The sequence below is a fragment of the Amphiprion ocellaris genome, chromosome 5 (assembly GCF_022539595.1).
Source record: "Amphiprion ocellaris isolate individual 3 ecotype Okinawa chromosome 5, ASM2253959v1, whole genome shotgun sequence".
NCBI lineage: Eukaryota > Metazoa > Chordata > Actinopteri > Pomacentridae > Amphiprion > Amphiprion ocellaris.
Window position 1 is genome coordinate 28552436 of NC_072770.1, and position 25711 is coordinate 28578146.

General features: G+C 38.1%; 3 protein-coding genes across 4 annotated transcripts; all 3 read left to right on the forward strand.

The window, feature by feature from the left end:
• Positions 1 to 354: 354 nt before the first annotated feature.
• Positions 355 to 7169, forward strand: hyal2b (hyaluronidase 2b). Of its 2 annotated transcripts, none has more exons than XM_023262217.3 (4): positions 355 to 500; positions 2071 to 3050; positions 3729 to 3818; positions 3905 to 7169. In XM_023262217.3, the coding sequence occupies exons 2-4, from the start codon at positions 2100 to 2102 to the stop codon at positions 4292 to 4294; spliced, it is 1431 nt and encodes a 476-aa protein (XP_023117985.1). In that variant the 5' UTR covers positions 355 to 500; positions 2071 to 2099; the 3' UTR covers positions 4295 to 7169. The 2 variants fall into 2 exon arrangements, with proteins under 2 accessions (XP_023117985.1, XP_023117984.1); XM_023262216.3 differs by lacking the exon at positions 355 to 500 and adding an exon at positions 1369 to 1534.
• A 584-nt stretch (positions 7170 to 7753) lies between these two features.
• abhd14a (abhydrolase domain containing 14A) lies at positions 7754 to 13500 on the forward strand. The gene is made up of 6 exons (XM_023262197.3): positions 7754 to 8098; positions 8447 to 8548; positions 9906 to 10186; positions 10437 to 10552; positions 11273 to 11508; positions 12519 to 13500. Exons 3-6 carry the CDS (start codon positions 9924 to 9926, stop codon positions 12708 to 12710), a joined length of 807 nt encoding a protein of 268 aa, XP_023117965.1. The 5' UTR covers positions 7754 to 8098; positions 8447 to 8548; positions 9906 to 9923; the 3' UTR covers positions 12711 to 13500.
• A 1211-nt stretch (positions 13501 to 14711) lies between these two features.
• Positions 14712 to 25328, forward strand: LOC111563222 (aminoacylase-1). The gene is made up of 15 exons (XM_023262189.3): positions 14712 to 14867; positions 15187 to 15333; positions 17979 to 18043; positions 18149 to 18253; positions 18347 to 18441; positions 18638 to 18714; positions 19756 to 19845; positions 21873 to 21929; positions 22037 to 22110; positions 22199 to 22248; positions 23318 to 23462; positions 23566 to 23634; positions 23711 to 23790; positions 24487 to 24547; positions 24706 to 25328. Exons 2-15 carry the CDS (start codon positions 15207 to 15209, stop codon positions 24868 to 24870), a joined length of 1260 nt encoding a protein of 419 aa, XP_023117957.2. The 5' UTR covers positions 14712 to 14867; positions 15187 to 15206; the 3' UTR covers positions 24871 to 25328.
• The last annotated feature ends 383 nt before the right edge of the window (positions 25329 to 25711 follow it).

Consider the following 25711-nt stretch of genomic DNA (forward strand, 5'->3'; position numbering starts at 1 on the left):
TATCCATGGAGGCTTTACACTTTGCGCAGCTACTCCCTGAGGATCATTTCTATTGTGTTTCAGTAGTGGTTCTAAGAGCATTCAGTTGTGGTAAAATAAAATGCAGTTGCTGGGATAACCACTGCTTTGTTGCTCTAAAAGACTGACTTGTCAAACAGCTATTAAACCTAATAGGATCTATAGGATTATAATGTAGAACAGTGTATTTTTTTCAATTATTTTTTCAAATCTGCAGATGAAACTGCTTCTCTTTGGAACAGTCGCTTCAAAATGAAAACTAGTTTTCATATGGTGGTTTTGCACGTGTCACGCTGATGTCAAACAGAGGTGGGGTTTCCTGGATATTTATATAGCAATGAATAAACTACGGATGCCTGTTCTGTTTAAAGTACCTCAAAGACTGTTATCATGTCGCAGAATAATAAGTTTAACCTGTAGTTATTCATCCTGATCCTAAACAGCTGAACACCTTGACTGATCGACTGCTGATAACGCTGCTGGTAAGATATGTGAAGAGGACTCCTTTGAAAATGACATTTAAAAATTAATTATTGGTTTATTAGGCGTGGTATTATTTGCCTTAATTTACATTAACATGTTTTGACTATGTACTTCCTATACTCAGTGCAAAACAGAAATCCAAGCGAGTTGTGTAGATATGTAAATGAGGGTATATTCTACTTTTAAGTTGTCTAATAAGTCTCACTTCAACTCGATCTGTAGTACAGCAAAGTTCACAGAATATGTCACCTAAGTTAGGTTTAAAATAGGGCAGTGTGACCTGAATATTATGTGACAGAAGTGAAGAAAAATAATCTATCCTCCTTGAAGTAAAAGTAGACTTTATGAAACAGATACATAGTAGTTAAGCAAAGGGCATTACAGTATTATAACTTTTATTGACTAACATTGTATTTATATCTAGGCTACTGTATAGAAAAAGGAAATATCCGTCGTTTTCTGTTGCCTGCATCTTTTTAGGAATAATAATAATTTAATAAAAAAAACTTTGTACATTGCAAAAACCTTCCAATTTAGCAATTTATTAAGCTACAGAAACATTTTAATGGGACTGGAATAGTCGCTCTTATCAATGAAACTTCCAACAGAGCAGGGGTCGACGAACAAACTAATGAGGTATTTATTCGTGGGGGGGGTTGCCCAGCACTGACATATAATTTTATACTCAAATTTATATTAGACGAGATTGTGATCCTTCTTTAATGTTAAATAATTAGTTTCATAAGGTAAAATCTCAAGTTGTTACAAGATAATCGGAAAATCCCGACAAACTATTGTCTTTCAATAATTCTGAACCCCCTACAGAAGAGCTAAATGCAGTGATCTGTTGTTGCTTAACGTTTACCGTCACCGTCGCTCCTGCAGTGATTTCTCCTAGTCGTAGCGGACAGACTTGTTAATCATCAAAATGGACTGAAACGACTAATTCTCACATGGCAGGGCGGTGGAAAAATAATTTATCCGACGGTTACATGAGTGGAATAAACCCGTGTGCTTGGCTTCAACAGAACAGGTTAGACTGGACCGCAAGAAGAACCTCTTTAGCTAAGTTAGCACGGCTGTGTTTCAATGAAACTTTGAGCTAATATGGCTAACAGCAGCACGTTCACTCAATTTGTACACAGAAAAAGTCGTAGAATTCCAAAAGTAGACGTTTTCAATATTTTTTTAAATTTGTAACAGCACTTATCTACATTCCCACAGTTGACGTGTGAAGTAAAATTATGTATGCGTTGTATGTGAAAGAGGATGTTAACTTGAGTAACTTGGTGACATAATAACAAGCAAGTAGTTTGTAATAATCTGTATTAGACTTCCCCATTTTTGGGATGTCCACTGAAAATAGTCTTCCTTTGAGTTCACGTGTCTTTCGCTACACCCAGAGTTCAGTCAAATGTTCCGTCAGAGTCGATGTAAATGTTTAATGTTTTTCACATATTTGATATAATCAGAAATGTGTTCAGTTCACTGAGTTGTCTATGGAGGTCTTTGGAACTATATTTGTTGTATTTTTGTCAGAGTTTAACAAAATTTCTTTGTCTTTTCCAGAGAAAGAGGAGTGAAGGTGAGCAGTGACCATGGGGGCTGTATTAGACTCTCTCCTCACCACAGCTGGCCAGCTGCCATGGCTGCTTCTGACCCTGTTTGCATGGTGGACAGTCTTGTGTTCTGCAGATACAAAGCAGACAAGATGGCCATTATATTCCCAGAAACCAGTGCTTCTTGCGTGGAATGCCCCAACACAGGAGTGCGCGCCACGACATGGTGTAACTTTATCTTTGGACCAGTTTGACATTGTCGCATCTCCCAATGAGGGCTTTGTCCGGCAGAATCTCACTATTTTCTATAAGGAACGCCTTGGGTTGTATCCCTATTATGAGCGTGGTGGTACAGCAGTGAATGGAGGTCTTCCACAGCTTGCCAGTCTCAGTCAGCACTATGAAAAGATGCCTGAAGGTCTGCAAAAATACATAAGAGAGATAGATGCAAAAGGCTTGGCTGTTATTGACTGGGAGGAGTGGCGTCCATTGTGGATCAGAAATTGGTATACTAAAGATATCTATCGAAATAAATCTCGTGAAATGGTAGCCAAAAAGAATCCAAAGTGGACCCCAGAACAAGTGGGGAAAGTTGCACAACAAGAATTTGAGCTGTCAGCTCGAAAATTCATGCTGGAAACTCTGAGACTTGCCAAGAACCTGAGGCCCAATCAGCTGTGGGGCTTCTACCTTTTCCCAGATTGTTACAACCATGACTACAGGAATGGCCTGAAAAACTACACTGGTCGCTGTCCTGCTGTGGAAGTGGCCCGCAACGATCAGCTTAACTGGTTGTGGATGGAGTGTACGGCATTTTTTCCGTCCATTTACATGGGTTCTATACTACGTTCTACAAAGTATGGACGCCTCTTTGTCCGGAACAGGGTGAAGGAGGCATTGCGCCTGGCATCTGTTGGAGATGGATTAGCACGTCCTGTTTTTGTTTATACAAGACCTACGTACATCAGTCAGATGACCCTCCTAACTGAGGTTAGTTTGTTACAGAAATGTTTCATCACAGAGTTTTATGCATTCATTATCTGTTGTCAAGGAGGAAGGTTACTATATTTATCCCTTGATTTAACAATGAATATATTTTAGATTAATCAGTAAATGTCAAAAATGCTACCATAAAGGAATATTTCATAATTATTTAGTCTAAAAACAGCCAAAAAAATCAAATACTATTCATTTCAATGAAATCAAACTGAGAGGAATCCCAAAACCCCTACATTTGAGAAAACCTAGAAAATCAAAATGTCAAATGACAAATTTATTAATTGATTCTGCTCATAAATTTTTGAGTGCTTCATTTTTTTTTTGAGTTTTTGTGCAACATGCACTGTTCAAAGATATTACCAGAAATAGAATAAGCAGTAAACCCTAAACTGACTTATGCTGATAACTTCAACATATTTGTAACACATAGCTGACTTTGACGGTAATTGTGAACCACTATTTAGTCACTGACACCTTCCATCTACATCTAATGAGAAGTCCAATACACATAGCAGCTACATGGTGCTGGATTTGAAATGTATGTGTAATTTGTCTGAAAAACAGTAAATCACTGTTATTGTTATGTGAGATGAAACTGAATAAGTTCTAAAATTATTGACTTCATTTGAACTCAAAAATACTGTCTCTGTTTGTGTAAATCTTTTGTAGACTGATTTGGTCTCCACCATCGGTGAGAGTGTCGCACTTGGAGCTGCAGGTGTGATCTTCTGGGGTGACACCTCCTATGCAGACAGTAGTGTAAGAGCTGTACTTTCTCTTTTTTCATGCTGAATAGCCCAGTGTTCGGTGGTTTGAGGTTAACATCTTTCTTTTTTGTCCTCCAGGTCAGCTGCTCCACTGTAAATCAGTATCTTCTGGGACCGCTGGGCAGGTACCTGCTCAATGTGTCCACTGCAGCAGAGCAGTGCAGCCAGGTGCTGTGTAAATCCCACGGCCGCTGTCTCCGCCGAGCACCAGACAGTGATGTGTACCTGCATCTCAGCCCCTCAACACATCGGATAACTACTCAAAGTGGCCAGCTGAAGGTTACAGGAGTTCCTGGCCAAGCCGAGCTGGCTGTTTTCCGCACACACTTCCAGTGCCAGTGCTACAGTGGATACAGGGGTGATAGCTGTGCTCAAAAAGAAAAAGGGCAAAATAGAGCCTCCTCTGTCTTTGGGACCTGGCCTCTTTGCCTTTTACTCCCACTTGGACTCCTCACTCTTCTCCACTGAGAAAACTGAGAAGCCCAAAAACTATTCACTGCTTCTGCCAGCCCTGAAAAGGACAGTTCAGACTCTCTGACATAAAGGCGGTAAGTTACCGTGCACTAGTGATAGTGATGCTTTGACAGCAGCAGGTTTTCAGGCCTGGAACCAGAGATATCCCAGTTTTTATCCCAGACCTCAAGCAACATATTTGTGTATGACAAGTTGCAGTGCGAGATCAACAATCTCAGGACTGCCTTCTGGAAATAATGTCTGTTCACCAATATTTCAAATGTCATTAACTCTTATCAAATTATGTCAAATCTCAGAAGTATCTCCTAAAGGCCTCTTCTGTGCTAACCTTGACCTGAGACTCTGAATCCAACAGGACTGTAGTTTAAATGTGGGACAGTCTCTGAAAACAAAATGTTTTATTTATGTTTTGGTCACTAAAATGGAACAAAAAGTGGAAGAAATGTACATTTGATTCCCAGCTGCATCCATTACTGGCAGTTTGTTGGTGCATCTGCATCTTGTTTATACTGATGCCCAAATGTAGCATTATAGTTTGTATTTGATTAGGATGAATAGGATCAAGCTGTTGAGTGTTATATAGCCTTATGAATTAATTATAACACTAACATAATGCCAGAAGGTTCTAAATGATGCTAAATGCAGTCTCAAATCTTTCTGATTATCTTTTGCTTATAGAAACAATGTGGCTGGACCTGCCTGTTTCAATTCAAAATTGTGCCTTAACAGGGCTACAAAGTGCTCTTTTTTAACTGTTGCCTTGGTTTACAAACTTTAATTATTATTATGTATTATTTTCAGTAGTGTTCATCTCAGTGCTCTGTATTGATATTACCTCCATATTGCCTCACAGTTTTTTTTATAATTAAATAAAATGTATATAATAAAGTGTAGCCAGCACATAATAAACCAACAGAGAAAGATATTATTGTTTAATTCTAATGGTATCCTTCATTTTACATGGATATCACTGTGTCAAAATGTTCAATTTTAGGAAACAGGAAATGTAACTTTTACATTTTTTAAAATTTTAATTACCTTGATAATGCAGATTGTCAAAACATTTTAAATGAACAGCTGGCCATAGCTGGTTTAAGTTTCTTCCAGATATATTGGAAATTTTAGTAAAGAAATGCCAAAGCTGTGATCATTTTTTCAGTTTTAAGATTTTATACTTGGTACATCTTGGCTTCATTTACAACCAAATGTAAAGGGGATGTTTTGAATACATTTGTGTTTGTGTTAGAAAGATTCAGTACTTGCAGAATGAGAAATCAAATGCTTAGAAATTCAATATTGACTTGGCTTCCTACACAACAATTAGAGGATATTTTTTGTGTGTAGTTTATTTGCTTGCACTGTAGCTTGTGTCGGGATTCCTGCCGGTGACACTGTGTTGATAGCAGCTACTGTAGGTACATGTTTAGTTTGTTGTCTATATATTTGCTAGACTGAAGCTAGCTGAGCAGTTTCATATTTGTACAGTAGGTTCTTTATTTAGTGACCAAAAATGACACCAGTGGGCAGGTGGTAGATGGTGCTGTTTTTCACAAACTGAAAAAACAGAATGGCACAGATAGTGTTGCAGTAGTATCATAAATGCATGTTGAAAACTAAAATTCTGCACTTTACTTTTCTGTTGAGGTGGATCTAGTATCTGTTCCCTTCATACAAAAGCCTGTAAGGCATACTGTCACTGCTTTACATTAGAATACAGTGTTTTTTTCCCCATGTAATGTGTCATATTAGAGATGTGTTCACTGTGAATCTTGTTTAAAAAGAAATGGGTGCTTCTATGATTGTTATACCTCCCTTGGCTTTCAACCTCGGTTATCTAAGGTTTTATTTCCTATTATATTTAAACATGCACATGTTTTACAGCACAGAAATGACAGTGCTTTCATCAGTTATTACAAAAAACCAAATAGGTTTTATACAGCCACGCAAGCTTCAGACCTTATCCCACAGTCCTCTATTTACAAGGTGATGCTGCAGTCACTATTTACAATTCAGTATAAATACATTTGTATTTTCCAACTGTAAAAGTGGAACTATACAGTTGTTTTTGCAGTTTTAGCTACTTTAGATAAAATATTGTAAACATGTACTGCCAGCCATTTTCAAATGCAAACCATAATGTTATATATTTTAATGTTTTCTTCATTAACTTTAAGCAGTCATTTCTTTTCATTATTGTCACAGCTTTACGAATATGAGTGTAAGAACTGATGGGTAACTGCAGTTATTAAGGAATTAGTTTGTGGCTATGAGATGCGAATTTTCTGTATCGCAATGGAAAAATGTTTAAAATCCTTATAATTGATTTTGATACACAATTTGTGCTTCCATGAATTACAAGTATTTTCATACCACAGGGAAATCACATAACACCAGTAAATTCCGTAAATCTTATTATTAAACAGACTAAAACCTACAAACATAGTTCTGCTCTTACTTACTTGATTTATTTAAAATATCTTAAGAATACAAAAAAACATCCTTAAAGTAATATTCAAGAGTGTCTACATACATTTTTTTTTTAAACAAATCCTTTTTCTCGGTCGTTGTGAACATGTATCTTTTTTTGGTTGTGCATGAGATACTGAGATGAGATCAATAGTCCAGCTTTATTTTGGGATGAAACCTCAATTTAGCTGAACAATTTTTGCTTTTATCCCACTCCACCTCTCTGTTGTAGCAGCTTTGTTTCTGTCTTAATTAAACTCATAAGAAATCTAAAAGCCTTAAATTGCCAAACTACAGTTTGTATGGCTTCAAACCAAATTTGACTCAGAGTTGTGTATTTAAGACTTTTCATAATTACCTTTTACATTGGAGAATTTCATCATTAAAAGTCGTTTTTAATATATATGTTTTCTGTCTTTGTCATTTTCTGTCCCTCCTGAAACATACTTTGATGTCCTCTAATTTTTATTTCTTTACTGTCTCTTATTTTCTCAAGTACTATTTTAAAATATTCTTTATGACTTGTCTGTATAACATGGATTTTAAAAAGTGCTTTATAAATGATGATGATGGTGATTTTTATTATGTTATTATTATTAAAGTGGCATTTAATACATAGAAGTTTGTTTTTTGGCTTTATTATCTTATGGCAATAAGGTGATAAATTACAAGCATCAATAGCAGGCTGACATTGCATGAATATTACTATGAAGTATTTTAGTACAAACAGCACAAATGTATTTTTTAAATCAACACAAAACGTATTTTTGTGGGGAATGTTCATAACATATCAAACTGTAAGTTCAGTGTAAATTTTAAATTTTTTTGCTAAAACCACAGTAAATATCTAAATCCAGTTCACAATGAAAAACAAACACTTTCACTGCACATTTGTGTCATTTTAAAGAAACTTTCAGCCTCGGCCGGAACTGACGCACTGTGCTTAGTATTGTTATGTGCAGCTCCTAATGTGCTCCGACGAGAAAAAGGCGGCTTACACCGGACAAGATTAAATACACATCAGACACAGACCCCTAAAAATTAGTCGCATTTTTCGACTTTCTCGTGTTGCATTTATTACACAATATTTTTTCAGTTGATTGGCAACCTCTCATTTTGTGACAGGTAGCTTTCTATAAGAAAAAAAATGTACAGCTGGCTTTAAACTCAATTTATCCTTTCAGTTTGACAAGCTAAATTAGCTACCAGCATCGCCGACACCAAGTCTTTTAGCAGCATTTCCCATCACTGGCAAGCAGCGATGCAGAAGACATGGTGATAAAGAAAAAAAACTCGTCTTCCTGTCAATTCTTAACTCGTTTAACTGCGTCGGTATGTATATATGTGTGTGTATGTGTGTATCGGTATGTTTGCCTCTGGTGTTGCATAATGCATTTTGCCTCCTACAGTATCTCATTGTGCAGAGACTTAGCTAGTAGCACAGCGACACAACGAGCTACTGTTAGCTTCCATGCAGATTTTGGCTAACCTGTGTTGTTATCTGACTGTTTGCACTGCAGTGCTATATATGTTTAGTGTTTTAACCGGGAGGTTTTCCTGTCTGTGTTTTCTGCATTCATTTTGTCGCCACCTCAAGTTTTAAATCCTGTAAAGTCCTTTATTAGCTAGTTAATAGCTGGACATGTGCAGGTGTACTAATGATGGCTGCTTTCCACATAGGTCTTGCTGATGTGAGTGCTGGTTCACTGTCATGGTCCCAGTCCCAGCGTCCACCCTAAGCCCTGAACACTAAACCCTCACAGATTTTACTGACATCACCTGGTAAGTGACTGCGTGAGAAGCTGGAAGAGCTTGAAATGATGTAAATAGTAATGGGAGCGCAGAAACCTGTTTCATACTATTGTGGGTTTGTAAGATTTTGTTAGTTTCTTTTTTTTTCTTTTTGCACAGCCTAAATGGGGAAAGCATATTTGAAATTCACTGTCTTCCTGCCATCAAGGCAAAACAGCTACGCACAGTTCTGGCTATACATCACCAGTGACCTATGTATCTGTTCTTACATATAAACGTCTGTTTACTTACAATGATGGGGTTAGTTGATCTTTCCAAACTACTCTATGGGTATTCTCAGTCATCCAGGTCATTGTAGTCCTAAGAGCTTCAATACAAGGCAACTGTACCTTTCTTTTTTTGAAAAAGTAAAGAGGCAAAACATCTTCAGGAACTACAAAGAGAAGTATAGTTGCCTTCTACTGAAACTCTTAAGCTTCCGAGCTTACCCTTTTGGTTCCACATTTACTTTCATAACTCTATGAATGGTAGGTGATTCCCTTTGGCAAAGTCTGCAAAAATGCAAATTTATAGCAAATGTGCATAGAGGGTTGAAAATGTCAGTGGCAAAATGACAGTGGGGACAGCCCTTAGCGCTTGTACATTTAGCAGAAACATGCTCAGAGTCTGAGAGTCCACAAGTGTGGACAACGGGATCAGGCCAAGGTTTAATGTAACACTACAAGGAACTGACCCATCATTAATTTTGTAAATTCCATGTGTGATTTTTCTGCTGTGGAAACTCAGAACTGAGCTCCTTAAATCAGAGAGCACACCTTCAAACATTGTGAGCAGGAATGATTCATCAGCAGTCAGGCTGTTTGGATTTACCAAAGAACTCACTGTCTTGTGAAGCCTTAACTTTATACTCAGTACTTCTTTTTAAGGTTCACACAGAAAGTTTATTGTCTGCTGGCCCATTGAATCAAAGGAGAATTGTCCAGATATAAGGGAATTTAATAGTTGTGGGGGTTTTTTTTGTTTGTTTGTTTGTTTTTTAAGTCAAATATTGTTTTTTGTGGTTTTGGCCATCACACATCTTTGTTTTAATAAAATTTCACTCATCGTGTCACATGATGCTTCCATCTGGAGAAGAGTCAGCATCAGTCTACAGAAAGCTTGTGTTCCTGTTCCTCAGATGCAGTTAATAGCCATACCTGCAGGAATGATGGTTATTACTGTAAGACTGTTTTAATTTTGCTTTTAGAAACAAAGATTGCAAGGATGGAGCTGTCAGCTGAGAGCCAATAGTGTCTGTGGACCTGCTTTAATATAAACTGTCCAACAAATAAGCAAACAAAGGACTAATACGTAGGATCTCAAACAATGCACTGTTTGCTTTTTCCAGATCAATCACCTTTATGAAATGAATTTCTTGCGCAATCGCCTTGTGGTTCTGGGCTTGGTGTTGTTAGCCACGTTACTGCTGTACCTGCTGCTGCCATCCATCCGCCAGGGCAGCATGGAGCCGTCACTTGAAGCTCAAAGAATGGGGCTGATGGCGACTCCTCCTCCTCCAATTCCAACCATCAACGTGTCTATTCGCACCGGTCAGCTGCCTGGGGACCCTCCACTGTTCTTTCGAGAAGCTTTACCTGTAGACGCAGCTGGACGGCAGATATTACCAAGGTGAGCTGAGAAGTGGAAAGACCTGTAGAACACATTTGAACAGATGATATGCTTTAGTCTTTGTAAGCATCTGCAAAGCAGTTTGCAAAAAGAATGAATAATCATAATAGTGAGGATTGTAAAATGAAACACTTTTAGGAAGTTCATACAAACACAGGCAGTGCTGTTAATATGCTGCTCTACCATATGGTAACTGAATGGCCTCTGCTAGTCTTAAACTCCTGAGTGACAAAATTATGTCTGCATGCAGGCTGCAGGTGGTCCTCCTGCATGGACAAGCCTTTACATCTAAAACCTGGGAGGAACTCGGTACGATGGCTCTACTGGCAACTAATGGATATCAAGCATTAGCCATGGACCTGCCAGGTAAGACTTGAGTCCTATTGCATGTAACAAAAACTGAGGGTGGTATGTATTAAGTTTAGAACTGGTTTATACATAAATACATTTACAACTGTATGCAAGTCAGGGAGACATATTACTTTCAATTGAATTGTAATGTACATATAAACAAATGCAAACTCTGAGTTGGTAGAGTGTTTGCTTAAAAATAGTGATATGCAAAAAAAAAAATTTTCACAATGACTAGTAGCAGAATCAGTTAGTGTTATCAACTTAATCAGACTGATAGACAATTGGACTTTAACACAAATTCTAAACTAAGCACAATGCTACTGCAGTTTTTTGGACACAGAATACCATTTGTAATGGTTTTTTATATTGTGTTAGACAGTTGAGTTGGATTCCATGAGCAGATAGCACACTCTTGTGGTTGAAGATATTTATAACGTGGGCTGAACCAAGTACATGTGATGTAAGTTTATCATACCTGAGATGAAAATTCTAATTCTTATACTGTGTTTGACAATATGTGTATGTATATGACATACTGGCATTGACATTATGTGGTGAGCATACACTGAGTTTGCGTATTATTTATTCCTGGTCAATCAACTGTGCCATGATATTGGTACATGCATTTGAAATTACACGTTTGGATGGTGGCTGTGTGCGGTGTAGTGGCATTCTCGCTTTGTAGTTACTTAAATAGAACTCTGTTTTCTTTACTTCACATTATACCTGGAGGATACGGGAAATCACCAAACTCCGAGGCTCTGAAGACTGACCAGAATCGGGTGGACCTGCTATCAAGGTTCATGGAGTCTTTGGGTGTCAGAGCAGCAGTACTTTTAAGCCCTTCAATGAGTGGGCATTACTCCATCCCCTTCCTCATGAAGAATAGCGCTCAGCTGCACGGCTTCATTCCTATAGCACCAGTTGGTACCAAGAGTTACTCTCCACAGCAATACCAAAACATTCAGGTGACGGACATTCAGATTATGATGATGTGATTGTTGGGATGTTTGTTACATTATATATTTGCAAATATATTATTATTATTATAGTTGTGTGTTATTTAAGTAAGTGTACTTTATTGGTGTTGTTAGATAGTGATTAACTTGTCATTATTTTAATTAAGCACACATGTGTGTTTCGTACATTTGATGTGTTAACTGTAATTAGAAAATTTGTAAAATTACACTTGTGACGAGGTCCCTCACTAAACTTAGTAGACGGTTGCTGCCATTATCAACTCAGTCTGATTCTATGTTTTAGCGGTCCATATTTTCAAACTTCACTTTTATCAAACAAATATTTAATCAGTAAAAAGAAAATATTAACAGATAATTTGCAAGGGGGGCTGCACAGTGGCGTAGTGGTTAGCACTTTCGCCTTGCAGCGAGAAGATCCCTGGTTCGCGTCCCGGCTTTCCCGGGATCTTTCTGCATGGAGTTTGCATGTTCTCCCTGTGCATGCGTGGGTTTTCTCCGGGTACTCCGGCTTCCTCCCACAGTCCAAAAATATGCTGAGGTTAATTGATTATTCTAAATTGCCCGTAGGTGTGAATGTGAGAGTGCTTGTTTGTCTTTGTATGTGGCCCTGCTACAGACTGGTGACCTGTCCAGGGTGTCCCCTGCCTTCGCCCGAGTCAGCTGGGATAGACTCCAGCACCCCCGCGACCCTAGTGAGGATTAAGCGGTGTATAGATAATGGATGGATGGAATTTGCAAGGGAAAAAATAGTTGGAGCTGTATTTAAAAGTTATCAACATGATTTTTTGCCATATGTCAGTCACTGCTGTCAGTATTATTACATTCTTATTCAGTAGGTTTACAAGAGCCACTAAATATTTAGCCAGTTAGAGTAGATTTACATTCAAACTACGCAAGAAAGTTGCGTGCCGCTGCACACTGCTGTATGTTGACACTGGTGTGAATACTTTTACACTGTATATCCTCCCTCTTTGACTTCTCGCTTGTGTGCTTTCCAGACTCCCACTCTGATTGTGTTTGGAGCCCTGGACACAAATATGGGTGCCCAGTCCCAGAAGAACCTCTTACAACTTCCGAATCGCTCTGTGCTAAAGCTAGAAGGAGCGCGACATGCTTGCTACATGGACAAACCCAGAGAATTCCACCAAGGATTGATCGAATTCCTCAGCACGCTGAAGAGAGACGTGTAGCAAGGAACTGAAGGTACAGAGATGATAACAAAAGAGAGGAAAGGAAAAAAGAAAGAAGACGACTTATCTTCTAATCTATGGTTTAGTGTGATGACAGCTTTGCTAAAAGGTACTAAGATCAGCATTATTCTCATATCGTCATCACCTGAAAAAAATCTTTGGCACAGCAGTAGGTGCGGATACTAACATGTAAAATCTTACACTTAACAGTACAGATAACAGTAAAGATCAGATGTTGCCATTATGGATGTGTTATTTTTCTGTATTTCATAGTGTCACCTAAAAATACCAGGCTAGTTCATCTCAGCTTGTTGTAAAGAAAAAAAAAAGGATCAGACTTGTATAGTGGTGAGTCTTACTTCATGTGTTTCATGTCCCTCATTGCATGTATTAACATGGAATGTGTTCGCTTCACTGTTGCCATTTTTGTAGGTGACATTTAGGTAACTGTAAATATGCAGATGTAACAGTTACCTGTATTTAATAGCTTCTGTTAGTGTCACATTTGACAGTCCTGTATATTAAGATCTGGTAACAATTCCAGCTTCTAACTAAAGTTTGCTGTGTTCCACAAAAGCAAACAGAATTGATACATACTGTAATAAAAAATGTATAAAAGATTATGGACCATGTGAAAACTACTTAAAACAAATCACATGTATTTATATAGTGCTGATAAAGTTATATGTAATATATTTGCAATAAGTTTGGACAATCATGAAAAACTTAAAGATATGTGCATTGCTTAAAATAAAAACAAAGAAAGCTGTGCTTTGTATGTTGAAATTGACTCATTGCCATGTCTGGAGCTAATTTATTTGTATGAGTTGTTGTTTAGAAGTTTATTATGTTGCAGGCTCGTGCAGCTTTATTCTCAGTCTTCTTTTCATGTTAGTGCGTAAACAATTTCTGTGACTGTAACACATTAACACTCTGAAATTCTGTTACTTTTGATAGTAAATGTGTATTCTACCTTAGTGCCTTTACTTTAAAGTATCATTCTGAATGCAGGAATTTCACTGTGCAATTGGTACACATATTTACATACACTACCAGTCAAACGTTTGGACTCTCCTTCTCATTCAGTGGTTTTTATTTAATTATTGTATACATTGTAGATTAATACTGAAGACATTAAACTTATAAAAGTACAAAATACATATGGAATTATGTTGTTAACAAAAAAGTGTTAATCTTCAGTATTAATCTAGAATGTAGAAAATAATGCAAATAAATAAAAAGCATTGAATGATAAGGTATGTCCAGACTTTTGACTGGTAGTGGATGTAAAGGGCTTGAATAGTTATCCCTCCTCTTCACAGTGATTGTTGAAGAGGTGAGATTAGGTATTCTTGCACAACAGATGTTCTTCTGCTTATCTGGGGTTGTTTAGCCTGAGCAGGTCATTCCAGACGTCCCTCTCCACAGCACTGCTTTCCTGATCCTTTTGCAGGATCCCGAGGCTCATCATCATTGGTGAGGGTCAGACCAAAGACTGACGCTCACGTTACTCTGACATTGCAGCAATCCACCTATACAACGGCAACTCGCCTTCAACACAGATGGTTTTCAAAAGAGACTTGGGAATAATGAATGTCTCTCTGGGTGCTTCACACTGGACTGCAAACTGCTCCAGTGCCCGCTGAAGATCAGTGTTCAGTCTGATCAAGTTAACAGAATCAACAGAGATGGAGTTCTGGAGTTCAATATTTTTTTAAGATAAAAAATAGAACTTTATCAATCCCCAAAGAAATTCTTGTGACAGAAAAACAAATTACACAACATAGCAGTAAGACATAAGTAGGATACAGTACTAGAAAGAAGGAGAGAAAAGAAAGAATGTAGACAATGACACCAAAGTAGTCAATAATTTTACAAATGGTACAGAAATATTAGAAATGTAATTGAAATATTGCACATAAAATTGAAATTTTACACAAGAAAATAAAATATTGCATTACCGAGAAAAGTAAAAATGTTATTCAGATTTAAACTTCAGCCTCAGGGCTCTTTCCAGGTGTGTTTATTTACCCTTCAGTTGTTTTGCAGGGGAAATGCGGATTCACTCCAGCGGCCGGGCTCTTATTTTGAAATCCAGCAGGCTCATCGGTCAGCTGACCAGAGCTGCCTGCCTGACTTGCAAATTGACTGTGGAAGGTGAGTGATACCAACTATTAAACTAGGCTAAAATTACCGCCGTTACGTTACCGACCTTCCTTAGCTTATCTACCACAGCTATAAGGGGGATAGCAGATTAATTTCCCCCGGGCTAGCTCGCTGTTAGCGGAGATCCGGTCTTGTAGCAAGGTGCTCTGAGCACGTTAACGGCTCCAGCTGTAACCGGATCAACCGCCGCTTCATGCGTTACTCTGAAACACTCGTGTGGCGCAGAAAGGACACAATAACTAGGTGTATGTTGACATATTCCTGGCCTGTCACGCTGTGAACCGTCGTGTTTTGTCTCTCGTGTCCCCAGGGGAGTGAATAAATCTCACCATGCTGCCTGACAAAGACGGTCCAGGTGTCGGCGGTGGACAGAGTGTTCCCGGGGCAGATGACCCCTCCGTGGGTCTGTTCAGAGAATACCTCCGCCTCAGGACCGTCCACCCGGAGCCGGACTACGGTGAGATCTCTCCTAATCACAGTACACTGAAATCAAGCCCTTTGGACCGTCAGATTTTGGCATGTATCTTTAAGGACTGTAATTAGCTGCACGGTTACTATTTTTATGTGTCTATTTTTAAATTTAAAGCTCTCATATGGTAAAAATCCTTTTTATTGTGTTTTGCTTGGAAGTATTCATGCATTAATGCTGCATAGATGCTGTATTAATCAATGTATTCTACTGACAAGGCGCTTTTCCTCTTTGCTTAGTTAATGCTAAACAGAATTTAGATTGCTTTGTTGGGCTGCCTATAAATTAACATTCTCAAGTAGCACTCTGCAACAGCCTAACATTGAACAAATCACTTTTATATACCATAATCTGGTTCTTGAAATGTAAAACAAATGCAGTAGTTATTTACAGCAACAACAAAAAATCACAGTGTTTTCACTGTGTAATATTAATCATTTTAGTTAAGTAAACAGTTGCAGTACTGCCAGTGTCAATGCCAATATTTAATTGGAAAAAGAGGGGGGGAAAGCAAGAACAAATTTGTCTGCAGCTCTCAAATCACTAAATCACCCCTGCTCTGAACTTTGATACTGAAACTGAATTACTGAACAACAGTCCAAATGATGCTTTTCATGCGTGTGTTCATATAATTCAGTTTAACTCTCTGTATGAGCTGCTTACATAACATACCCGGGTTAGTGAGGGATGAACTACATGCTAAGCAGTAAAATTATGCATTTTTCTGCTGTATCTGTGAATGCAACTTTTGCTGGATGTTTCAACAGATTGGTTGCGTTTCCGCTCTTACATGCAAAACAACAAGCACTGTCTGTGTAAACTCTAGTGAAGCAAAATCACACTTATCAAAGCCTACTTATCTCCTCCTTCATCACTATCACTTAGAGCAGGACCTCCTTCACGCCTTGAACAACTTAGTTCTGGGGCTCGGTATACAGCCCTATCTGTTAGTCTAGTTTTTTTGACAAAGTGGTTATTAGCCCTTGAGGGTTTTTAACATTCATACTCTAAGATTTCACCCATTCTTGCAAACTGTTTTTGGGGTGGGGGAAGAGAAGAGATCTGAGTAGTCGGATCTCAAAATTAGTATTCGGATATCACCACAACAACCGAATATTCGGATATTCGGGTCCAGTCCTATTTGCCTGATGAAGTTATAGCACAAATAGGACACAAAAAAATGCACTTTTGCAAGTTAGACAGTATGCAGGAGAGTTTTTGAAACTTTTCTCTGAGATTTAAAATGAAAGCTGTGGAAACAAGATGCTTCATACTGCCGTTCCTCTAGCCCACTCTGAGCAGATGGTCTCTCAGCTTTACAAGCCAGTAAGAATTTTATCTTTTTCCATGTTGCTTGTTGTGCTTCAGTGCAACCTAAGCTCAGTCAATGTTTACATCTGTTTGCTTCCCTCCCACACTCTGTGCTCACATATAGTGTACTTTAATGCAGCCAAATTTCCAATAAAGCTGTTGTCAATGACATGTTTTTCTATTTCTGTTGTTAGACACTCCGCGCTGCTAAAATACAGATATTTGTAATCGCAGCATTGTCTATCTACATGAGTTAAAACCGTAATCCTGTAAATTATCAGATATTTTAAATTAAAATGATAAAACGTGATAGCCTCACACACTCATTTACTTCTGTGTTGACTGCCATGCGATAAACTATTCAATCACAGGCGCAGAGAGTGTTTTGTTATCTTGAACTTGAACTATAAGAGCCGTTTTGAGATAGCAATAAAACACCAAACGTATTCTTGAATTTGTCTGTCATTCAGTCTTCCATCGAGGTGAAAACAAGCCACATTAGATCTTTATCAGTGGTTGCGTTGCCAGTGTGCATGTGTGGAAAAACCACTTTAAGTGTCGTATAATGCTGGAGTTTTCTTCCTGGAGGGAATGTGGACAGCAGCAGCTCAGCTCCATTTAAATAAACAGACATTGAAACAGCCCTTTGAAACACTACTAAAACCAGGGGTTAGCTAGTGGTGGTGAAATTAACCATCTTTGCAGTATTTTGAGATGAAAATCAAAAGACACACATTGGGAACATGTGAGACTTATTAATTTGCTAAAAAGGGATGCAATATGAAACTTTTAAACATGACTATCAAATGCTGTTTCTTACAGATATAATCTTATACACATATAATACAATTGCATTGCTAATACGTTTAGAACATATCCTGCTCCCTCTATAAAGAGTGAAAGTCAGTGACAGTTGTATCATCTTTTGTTCTGTCATTTATCAAAGTTCACTTCTTATCTGCTTCAGTTAGGCATTGACCACTTCCAGTTATGTATCAAGTTTGTTGTTTTCAAAGCTGAGCTGTTCTGTCAAGTAGACAACACATTTTTTTAGCGACACCCTGTGAGGCAAAAACAAACCCCTATAAGATGTGTTTTCAGAATACGCCCCCAGTTTGGAGGTGAAACATGGCAGCCGTCTGACACTGAAATCTGAAAATTTCATAGGTGACAAGAGAAACTGCGTTTTTCTTTCTTGGCTTTCTATGACCTTACTGAAGATCAATGATACCAGCACAAGCAGCAGCAGCAGGAGTTGAGAAATTTCACTCAATTATTAATTTTTAAACAGACTGTTCTGCTATCTGTTTATTCATTTATAGATGCTGCTCTTAGGTTCCTGAACAGAATAGCGGAGGAGCTTGAACTACCCATAACAAAGATTGAGGTGTGTGTCACTGATGGTAATTTAACGCATGTTGGAGACTGTTTTTTACACGCTGTGGAGCCATAACAGATAAGTGTTCCTATCTGTCATGTCCTCTCCCTTAAGGTCTGTCCAGGCAGAGTTGTAACGATCATGACATGGGAAGGGACGAAACCCACGTTGAAATCCATCTTACTGAATTCCCACACTGATGTTGTCCCTGTTTTCCAGGTATAGTGTCTGCCTCTGTCTGCGGCGTTGCAATCCTGTTTTTACCTGTAATACACATGAAAAAAATAGATTTGATATCAATCTCTTCTCCAGGAACATTGGAAATACGATGCTTTCAGTGCTTTCAAAGATGCAGAGGGCAACATTTATGCCCGGGGATCACAGGACATGAAATGTGTAACTATACAGTGGGTATAAACTGCCTTGATAACTTGTTTCACTAAACAGGATTTGTGCTCTAGTGTTGTTGTGATCTTCACTTGTATTTGTGTTCTATGAGCAACACCTGTTTTAACAGCCGCTCACTCAGCCTGCTTACTGTCAGTTCACACTCCACTTCTTGTTTCTGTCATATATCTGCTTTGTCTGCTGTTGTTTCTGTAGGTACATCCAGGCAGTCAGAAGACTGAAGGCAGAGGGATGGAAACCGATGCGCACTGTGCATTTAATGTTTGTTCCTGGTATGATATTTCATTCCTTCCTTCCTTCTTTGCTTATAATTTGTTTGTAATGTCTCTACATACTGTTCATGCAGACATACAGGCACTTACTGGACAACTTCCTCTCTGTCCCTTCAGCTTTTTTACAGTAAGTTGTTATGATACAGCCACATGTATTACTTTTATGTTTGATGAAGTAGCCCCACATGCAGATAAGTACAATTGGAGGAGGTAAATGCATATTGATCAATGATCGCAAACTGCAGACATGAAAGTAACGCTACAGTTTTCAATCATGTAGTATGATAATACACTAAACATAGCAACAAATCACATTCAAAATGTACAAACACAGTAGACCAGAGTTTCATTGGCCAAATGAATCAAAGTGGAACGACCAGAGCCTCTAGATTGCCATAAAACCCCAAACACATTCTTGGATTTGTCAATCTTGCATCGAAGTGAAGACAAGCCACAGTAGACCTTTATCAGTGGGTGTGTTGCAGAGTGTGCATGTGTGGAAAAAACATTTGATCTCTTTTGGCTTATAATCAAACGGCAGTATTGGGCGGAGATGGAACAAAGGCTTCAATGTGATCTGTTTGTAAGAATCGGTACAGATGGTACAAGACCTTTTTCATTCAGATTCAACCACTGCCAGTCATGGTCAATATGTGTGAAATAGTGGTGTTTTGTTTAAAACACAAAGGCTTTGATTCACATCCCCATAAATTGAACTGAAACAACACCCCATTCAGCACAAATTAGCGCTGTGCCGGTTGGCATTCAGAGCACTGGTTTGGGAAGTTTTGTGACATTACAATATCAGTCACACAACTCCACCCAGCTTGAGCATGAGCAGAGGTCTGATCAGCTGTGATGATGGACAACAACGGTGGCAGCCTTTAATTAGAATTCAATCTGTTCTCCAAAAACTACACACTTATACAGTTGTTGTTAAACTTGATGCCAGATATGAGAAGTTTGACAAATGATGATATGACTTTGGCAAATAAGTATATATGTACATTTTTTCCATATGTATATTTTTTTTCTTTTCAGATGAGGAAGTTGGAGGTCACAAGGGAATGGAAACATTTGTGAAGCATCCAGAGTTTCAAAAATTAAACGTTGGCTTTGCCCTTGATGAAGGTAAATAAATAACTGTTGGCAACACTTTGCAAAAGTTAATGAATCAAAGTCTGAACACTGAAGGCGCCTCAGTCGATTAGCGATTTGAAACTGGGTCGTTTGTCGAGTGCAAATCATGCCTGCAGAAAATTAACTTATCAGAGCAATACTGAATTGACACTTTAAACAGTTAAGTTAAAAGTAGAATTACTACTAAATGATTGTGCTACTAACAGGATTTAGCTGCAGGTAACCATAGCAACAACACCTGTGCTCTGAGCTTCATGACTAGTAACGGTGCTGGTGAAGCTAAGCTAACTGACCACAAACACTCTTGTAAATGAGATGATAATTTAGCTTTTGTTTTAATTTTTATTTAGGTAGGTGGTCCTTGTATAGAGCATTTACAGATGACATAAAGGATTTAGAGAAAGATAAACCAAACTGTGGCGTCTTTTACCTCAATCTCATTCTCATATCAAGACTCTTGTCAGACAGAGGTGGGAGATTTAATACAGATTAATGCAGGGATAATATGATTTTTTTCATTAGCTCCGAAGCCTTTAAGGCACACAGAGGTGATGTACTTTGATGCAGTATTTAATATATATATATTTTTAATGTTGTCTCTAGAAAGACTAGCTGAGCTTTAGGACACAGCTAATGGGAATCCTAATAAATGAACAAATAACAAAAAGACTCCCAGCTAGATACAGTTAATGCTCTGGATCTTAACTCTGAAGGTGCCCAAGAGTGACTTGTCTGGTAACACTGGAACTTATTGGTTACTTTCTTTCTTGAGAAGCATTACTTGTGATGTTTGTCCTAATTAGTTACAGAATATCCAGAAAAAGACTCTGAACTTCTGGACTTTGATGCTAATACAATTTCCTGAAATGTGGGAAAAAAATCTGTCGAAATAAATAAACCTACATGCCTAGAGGTATTTAATACAGAGTCAATGTTTGGTAAATCTGACATCCACGGAGTCAGAGAGAATATGTGCTTTCCTGAGTTGAAATCTTTAAGCTCAAATGAAATGTAATTACTCATGTTTATTTATAAGTGAAAGGTAAATGAGTATGAATAAAGGAATTTCAGTCCCTGGTTGGGTATGTTAAGGAGGGCTGATGTGGTGTAGTTTCTAATATGTACATCATAAACTTCTGTCTTTTGCTCCACTTTGTGTCCTTATTACAGTTACCTTAAAGCAGGTATGTCAAAGTCATTTTAGTTCAGGGGCCACATGCAGCCCAGTTAGATCTCAAGTGGGCCGGATCAGTAAAATCAGAGCATAATAACTGATAAATAATGACAACTCTGAACAGTTCCCTTTGTTTTGTTGCAAAAAAGTACATTCTGAAAATGTTCACATTTAATGAACTATCTTTTTACAAAACATTATGAACAACCTGGATCTTCTTAAGAGGAATAAGTGTAATTTCAACAATATTTTGCCTTTATCTACAAAGGCACAAAACATTTAGTTGCACGTATCTGGAACCAAACAATATAGTATTTTACTTTATGAGCAAAACAACTTGTCAAGATCTAGAGATTATTTTAAATTTACACTCATTTCCTCATCTGTGTAGTAATCCTGACACACCACACCATACAAACTAAAGTGTCAACTATTAAGGAAGAAGGTTAAGTTGTCCCCCTGCCTTGTAAATGTATACATTTTTTACATAAAAAAAATACATAAAAGTTGTGGCAGTGCATCAACAACAGGGTTCCACCAAACCGAACTCCGTTGTATTGAAGCTGCTGACTGACATCATAATGCACAATGTTCAGCGTCTTAAAATTGTTCCACAGTAAGTGACAGAACTATATGTTCAGGGTGCAAAAGTGTCTGAAGCAGCATTTTACATTAAGTAGGCTGACTCGCTGCTTAATTTGCTCCTGAAAGTTGGCATCTTTTTTTTTTTACAGTTTTTCACTACCGGATTGGACCCTGTGTCGTGTCAGTTTTGGCCCACGGGCCGTATGTTTGACACCTTTACCTTAAAGAGTTATCTATTTTTCCTGCATGTGTTCTGTAGGTCTGGCCAATCCTGGTGAGGGCTTCACCGTCTTTTATGGTGAAAGGAACCCCTGGTGTGAGTACAAAACACACAGAACACAAGGCATCCACTTATCAGATCAGTTTCAAGGAACTTCAGATTTTAATTTAGCATTTTTAAACTCTCAACTCTCTGCTTTTCAGGGATTACGGTCCACTGCCCAGGCAGACCGGGTCACGGATCGAGATTTGTGGAGAATACAGCTGCTGAAAAGCTGGTAAATGCCAAGTTGTCTAATTATGAAGTTGTTGTTACAAGGACTGATAGAAGGTGTCAGTGTCACTTATCTATTTGCTTCCTTACAGCGGCATGTCATAAACTCCTTCCTGGACTTCAGAGAGAAGGAGAAACACCGGTAAGACAGTCTGTCTAAGTCGAAGTCCAGTAAAACTGTTTTCATTGTCATACACTGCAGATTTTATAAGGATGGATACATTTTTCAGTGATGCACTGTTTTGGGGTTAGTTTGTGGTGATATGTTTTTCATTTTTGACTCGCCACATGAAGTCCCAGTATGAAAGTTCCCCTCTGTGCTTCTTTTAATACATTGGCTATTATCAATATGCTGAAACCTTCTTACAAAATCTCTAAATTTTACATTTTGATGATTCAAACTGTGCAGGAGGTGTTTTCACTTGATTGTGGGTCTATTTATGGCTAATCCTGCAAGAGCAACACTGCTAACATGTTTTAATGAACCATCTGTACAGTAAAAATGCCTAATTCGTGTTCAAAGCTGAAAAATTAAGCAGCCCTGATTTATGGACTAGACTGCAGCAGCAGTAATCTCCCACCTGTGCTCAAGCATATTTAGCAAGGTAATAACATTAAAAATGAAGTGAAACTCATGAAATACGGATGCTATTAAGCAGACTGTAAACATGTGATACATTTAGCAGGTGTTTACACTTAGCAATATTGTTTTTTTTATGAAATACCTTAATCTCTGGATTGGAGTCAGTTAGTCTCTTCCATCACAGGGACATGTGGTAGCACTTTAATTTACAGGTGGTTCTTTAATTTACAGGTGGTTCATTGCTTTAGTTTACACCTGGTGTTACCAAAAACCTTCTTGGAAATCAGTAGCTCAAAACGGCTCACTCTGTTGAAGCTAAAATGCCAGTCAGAGCATTGCTTCTACATTCTTTTGAAGTAGTTACAGAGTGGTCACTGAGAAAAGTTTAATGAAATTAAGTATTTTAATGGTTATTCGCAAGAAATATCAGGTGGCTTCACAACGTTTGCATCACACAGCAATGAGCAAAGCCAGAGAATTTCATAATAGTTCTAGAGGAATAAACTGAATATCATAATTCAAAGTTACTGATTATTAATGTTAGTCTTGGAAATATACAGGTCTTTTTTTAGATTTTATTGCGCTATGAATGCTTTAATTTCACCACTACCGTGTGTGTCTGTGCCAGGCTAAATACCAGTGAATGTTTCACACTCGGCGATGTCACCACAGTGAATATGACTATGGTCAAAGGTGGTGTGGCCTACAATGTCATCCCAGCTGAAATGGATGTCAGCTTTGACCTGAGAATACCCCCCACAGTGAACCTACAGGTGTGGAAACATGCACGTTTATGTTTACATGTTTCAGTCACAGAGTCGAGTCCTTCAGGTCAATGTTAACTCTACTTTAAGCTCTAAACTTTTGTGCTACCAGGACTTTGAAAGACAGATCAAGCAGTGGTGTAAGGAAGCAGGAGAAGATGTCACTTATGAATTTGCTCAGGTCAGTGTACTTAACACTCGGTTATAAAACTCCTGTTGTTTGTTCAGTCAACTGAAGTAGCTGTCATCTATTGCAGAAACACATGAACCAGAGCGTCACATCGACGGACGAGAATGATCCTTGGTGGAGCGCCTTCAGTGCCACCTGCAAGGCGATGTGAGTAGACTCATACATTATCGGGGTGTTTTTGCCTTTAATTATGCATGTTAGAATGCTGCAAAACCAAAGCAAGTTAAGTACATAGCATAATATTCTGCTGAAACATAAAATAAAAAAGGAAGTGAATGCTGTAGTGTATGTATTGACAAGTTAAACCTCGTTTTTGGCTCCATCTATATCAACAGCTGCCTTATCATTGTGTATGTGAATTTTCTGTTACACTTTGTAGAGTCATTTTATTGTTGAACAACAGAGGCTTCACATTGTGTAGTCAATGAGCAATTGAATGCTCAGATATTACAAGAATATAATCTATCTACTGTATTAATGGATCATAAAATAAGATAATTACGTCCTCTATTTCTGCTTACACAACCCTGTTTAATACGTTTGCGCCATGAGTCTTCACACATTAGCGGAAAATGTTCACACAGCTCTCACAATGCTTTTCCTAGTGTCTGGAAAGAACTGCTTAGTCCACAATTACTCGTTGCAGCATCTGTGGGAAAGCTGATTTTTCGTTTTGCTCCTACTTTGCATTCCACTGGAGATATACAAGACCTTTTGGTTGTGCGTTAGAAACTACTCTAAAATAGGTTATAGAACGTTTAGCATATATTTTGCATATTCAGAAACTTTTACCTGACAAATCTACCACATAAGCCCAGTCTCATGTCAACGTCTGTACTGTAGGAATATGACTTTGGAAAAGGAGATCTTTCCAGCTGCTACAGATAGCCGTTTCATCCGAGCAGTGAGTATAACTAAGTATTTATGGAAAGAAATGAAAAGAAATTTCTTTCTATGAATATCCAGTCATTTGACTCTTCATTCATTTGTTCATTATTGCATTTGACATCAGTGGGCGAAAACAGTTCCTGGGTTTGAGTTCTGTTTGTTTAATGAATCCAGGTGGGTATCCCAGCTATTGGCTTTTCTCCAATGAACCGGACACCAATCCTGCTGCACGATCACAACGAGTATCTGAATGAGCAAGTCTTCCTGAAAGGCATCATCGTGTACGAGAAGCTCATCCCAGCTCTTGCCGGTGTTTCTGCCTTTCCTGAGGAGGCTTAGAGAAACCTTCATTTCTAATCCTCCCTAAAACATTTTTCACTGATGATCTGAATATTTAACTTGAGGAATTTGCAGAGATGACCAAAGAATAATAACATGTATATCATTAAGCCAAACTGAGCACTTAGCCTTTGGTACTGTTAATTTTTTATGATTCTCAGGATATAGTTGCAGTAAGCTTTGCATTACTCAGTATTGCAGCAGGTTTTAACAACAAACTTACTGTACGTCAACATTGTTGACTGAGTGTGCCAGTGTGTATGCAGTCTTAAAGGAAGATCATCGATTGTGTTTTTTATTACTATGTAATATAGTCAACTTAAGTATATTTGAAGATGACTTTTACTGATAGACTCTGACATCAAATGTCACATAATTGCCACATTTTAAATTTAGCCTAATTTTAAAATTATGATACCACAGATAAAATCTTATTTAATAAACTTGAATTGAATGAATATACTTGTTCATTACATTCTTTGTCATATTGTCTAGCACACAAGCTCTGTGTCTGATGCCACACTGACATGCAATTTAAATCAGACCAATGAATGAGGAACAGAATTAGAGCTGTTATGGCTGAAAATTTCTGACTGCCTACAGCAAAGACATTTAACCTCCAACCAACCATCTGCTTCAAGGACAGGCAATGTAATTTACTATAACTACACCAATAAAACACTCAATCCATCAGTGCAGTTTATCACTAAGTGCATTACAAAATTACCATTATGTACTGCATTTGCAGAGTCCAGCCTACACACCCCAATGAGTTTCACCATTATGTACCAAACACACTTTATATGAGACATTAACAGTGAGAATGAGAACTGAAGCTGGT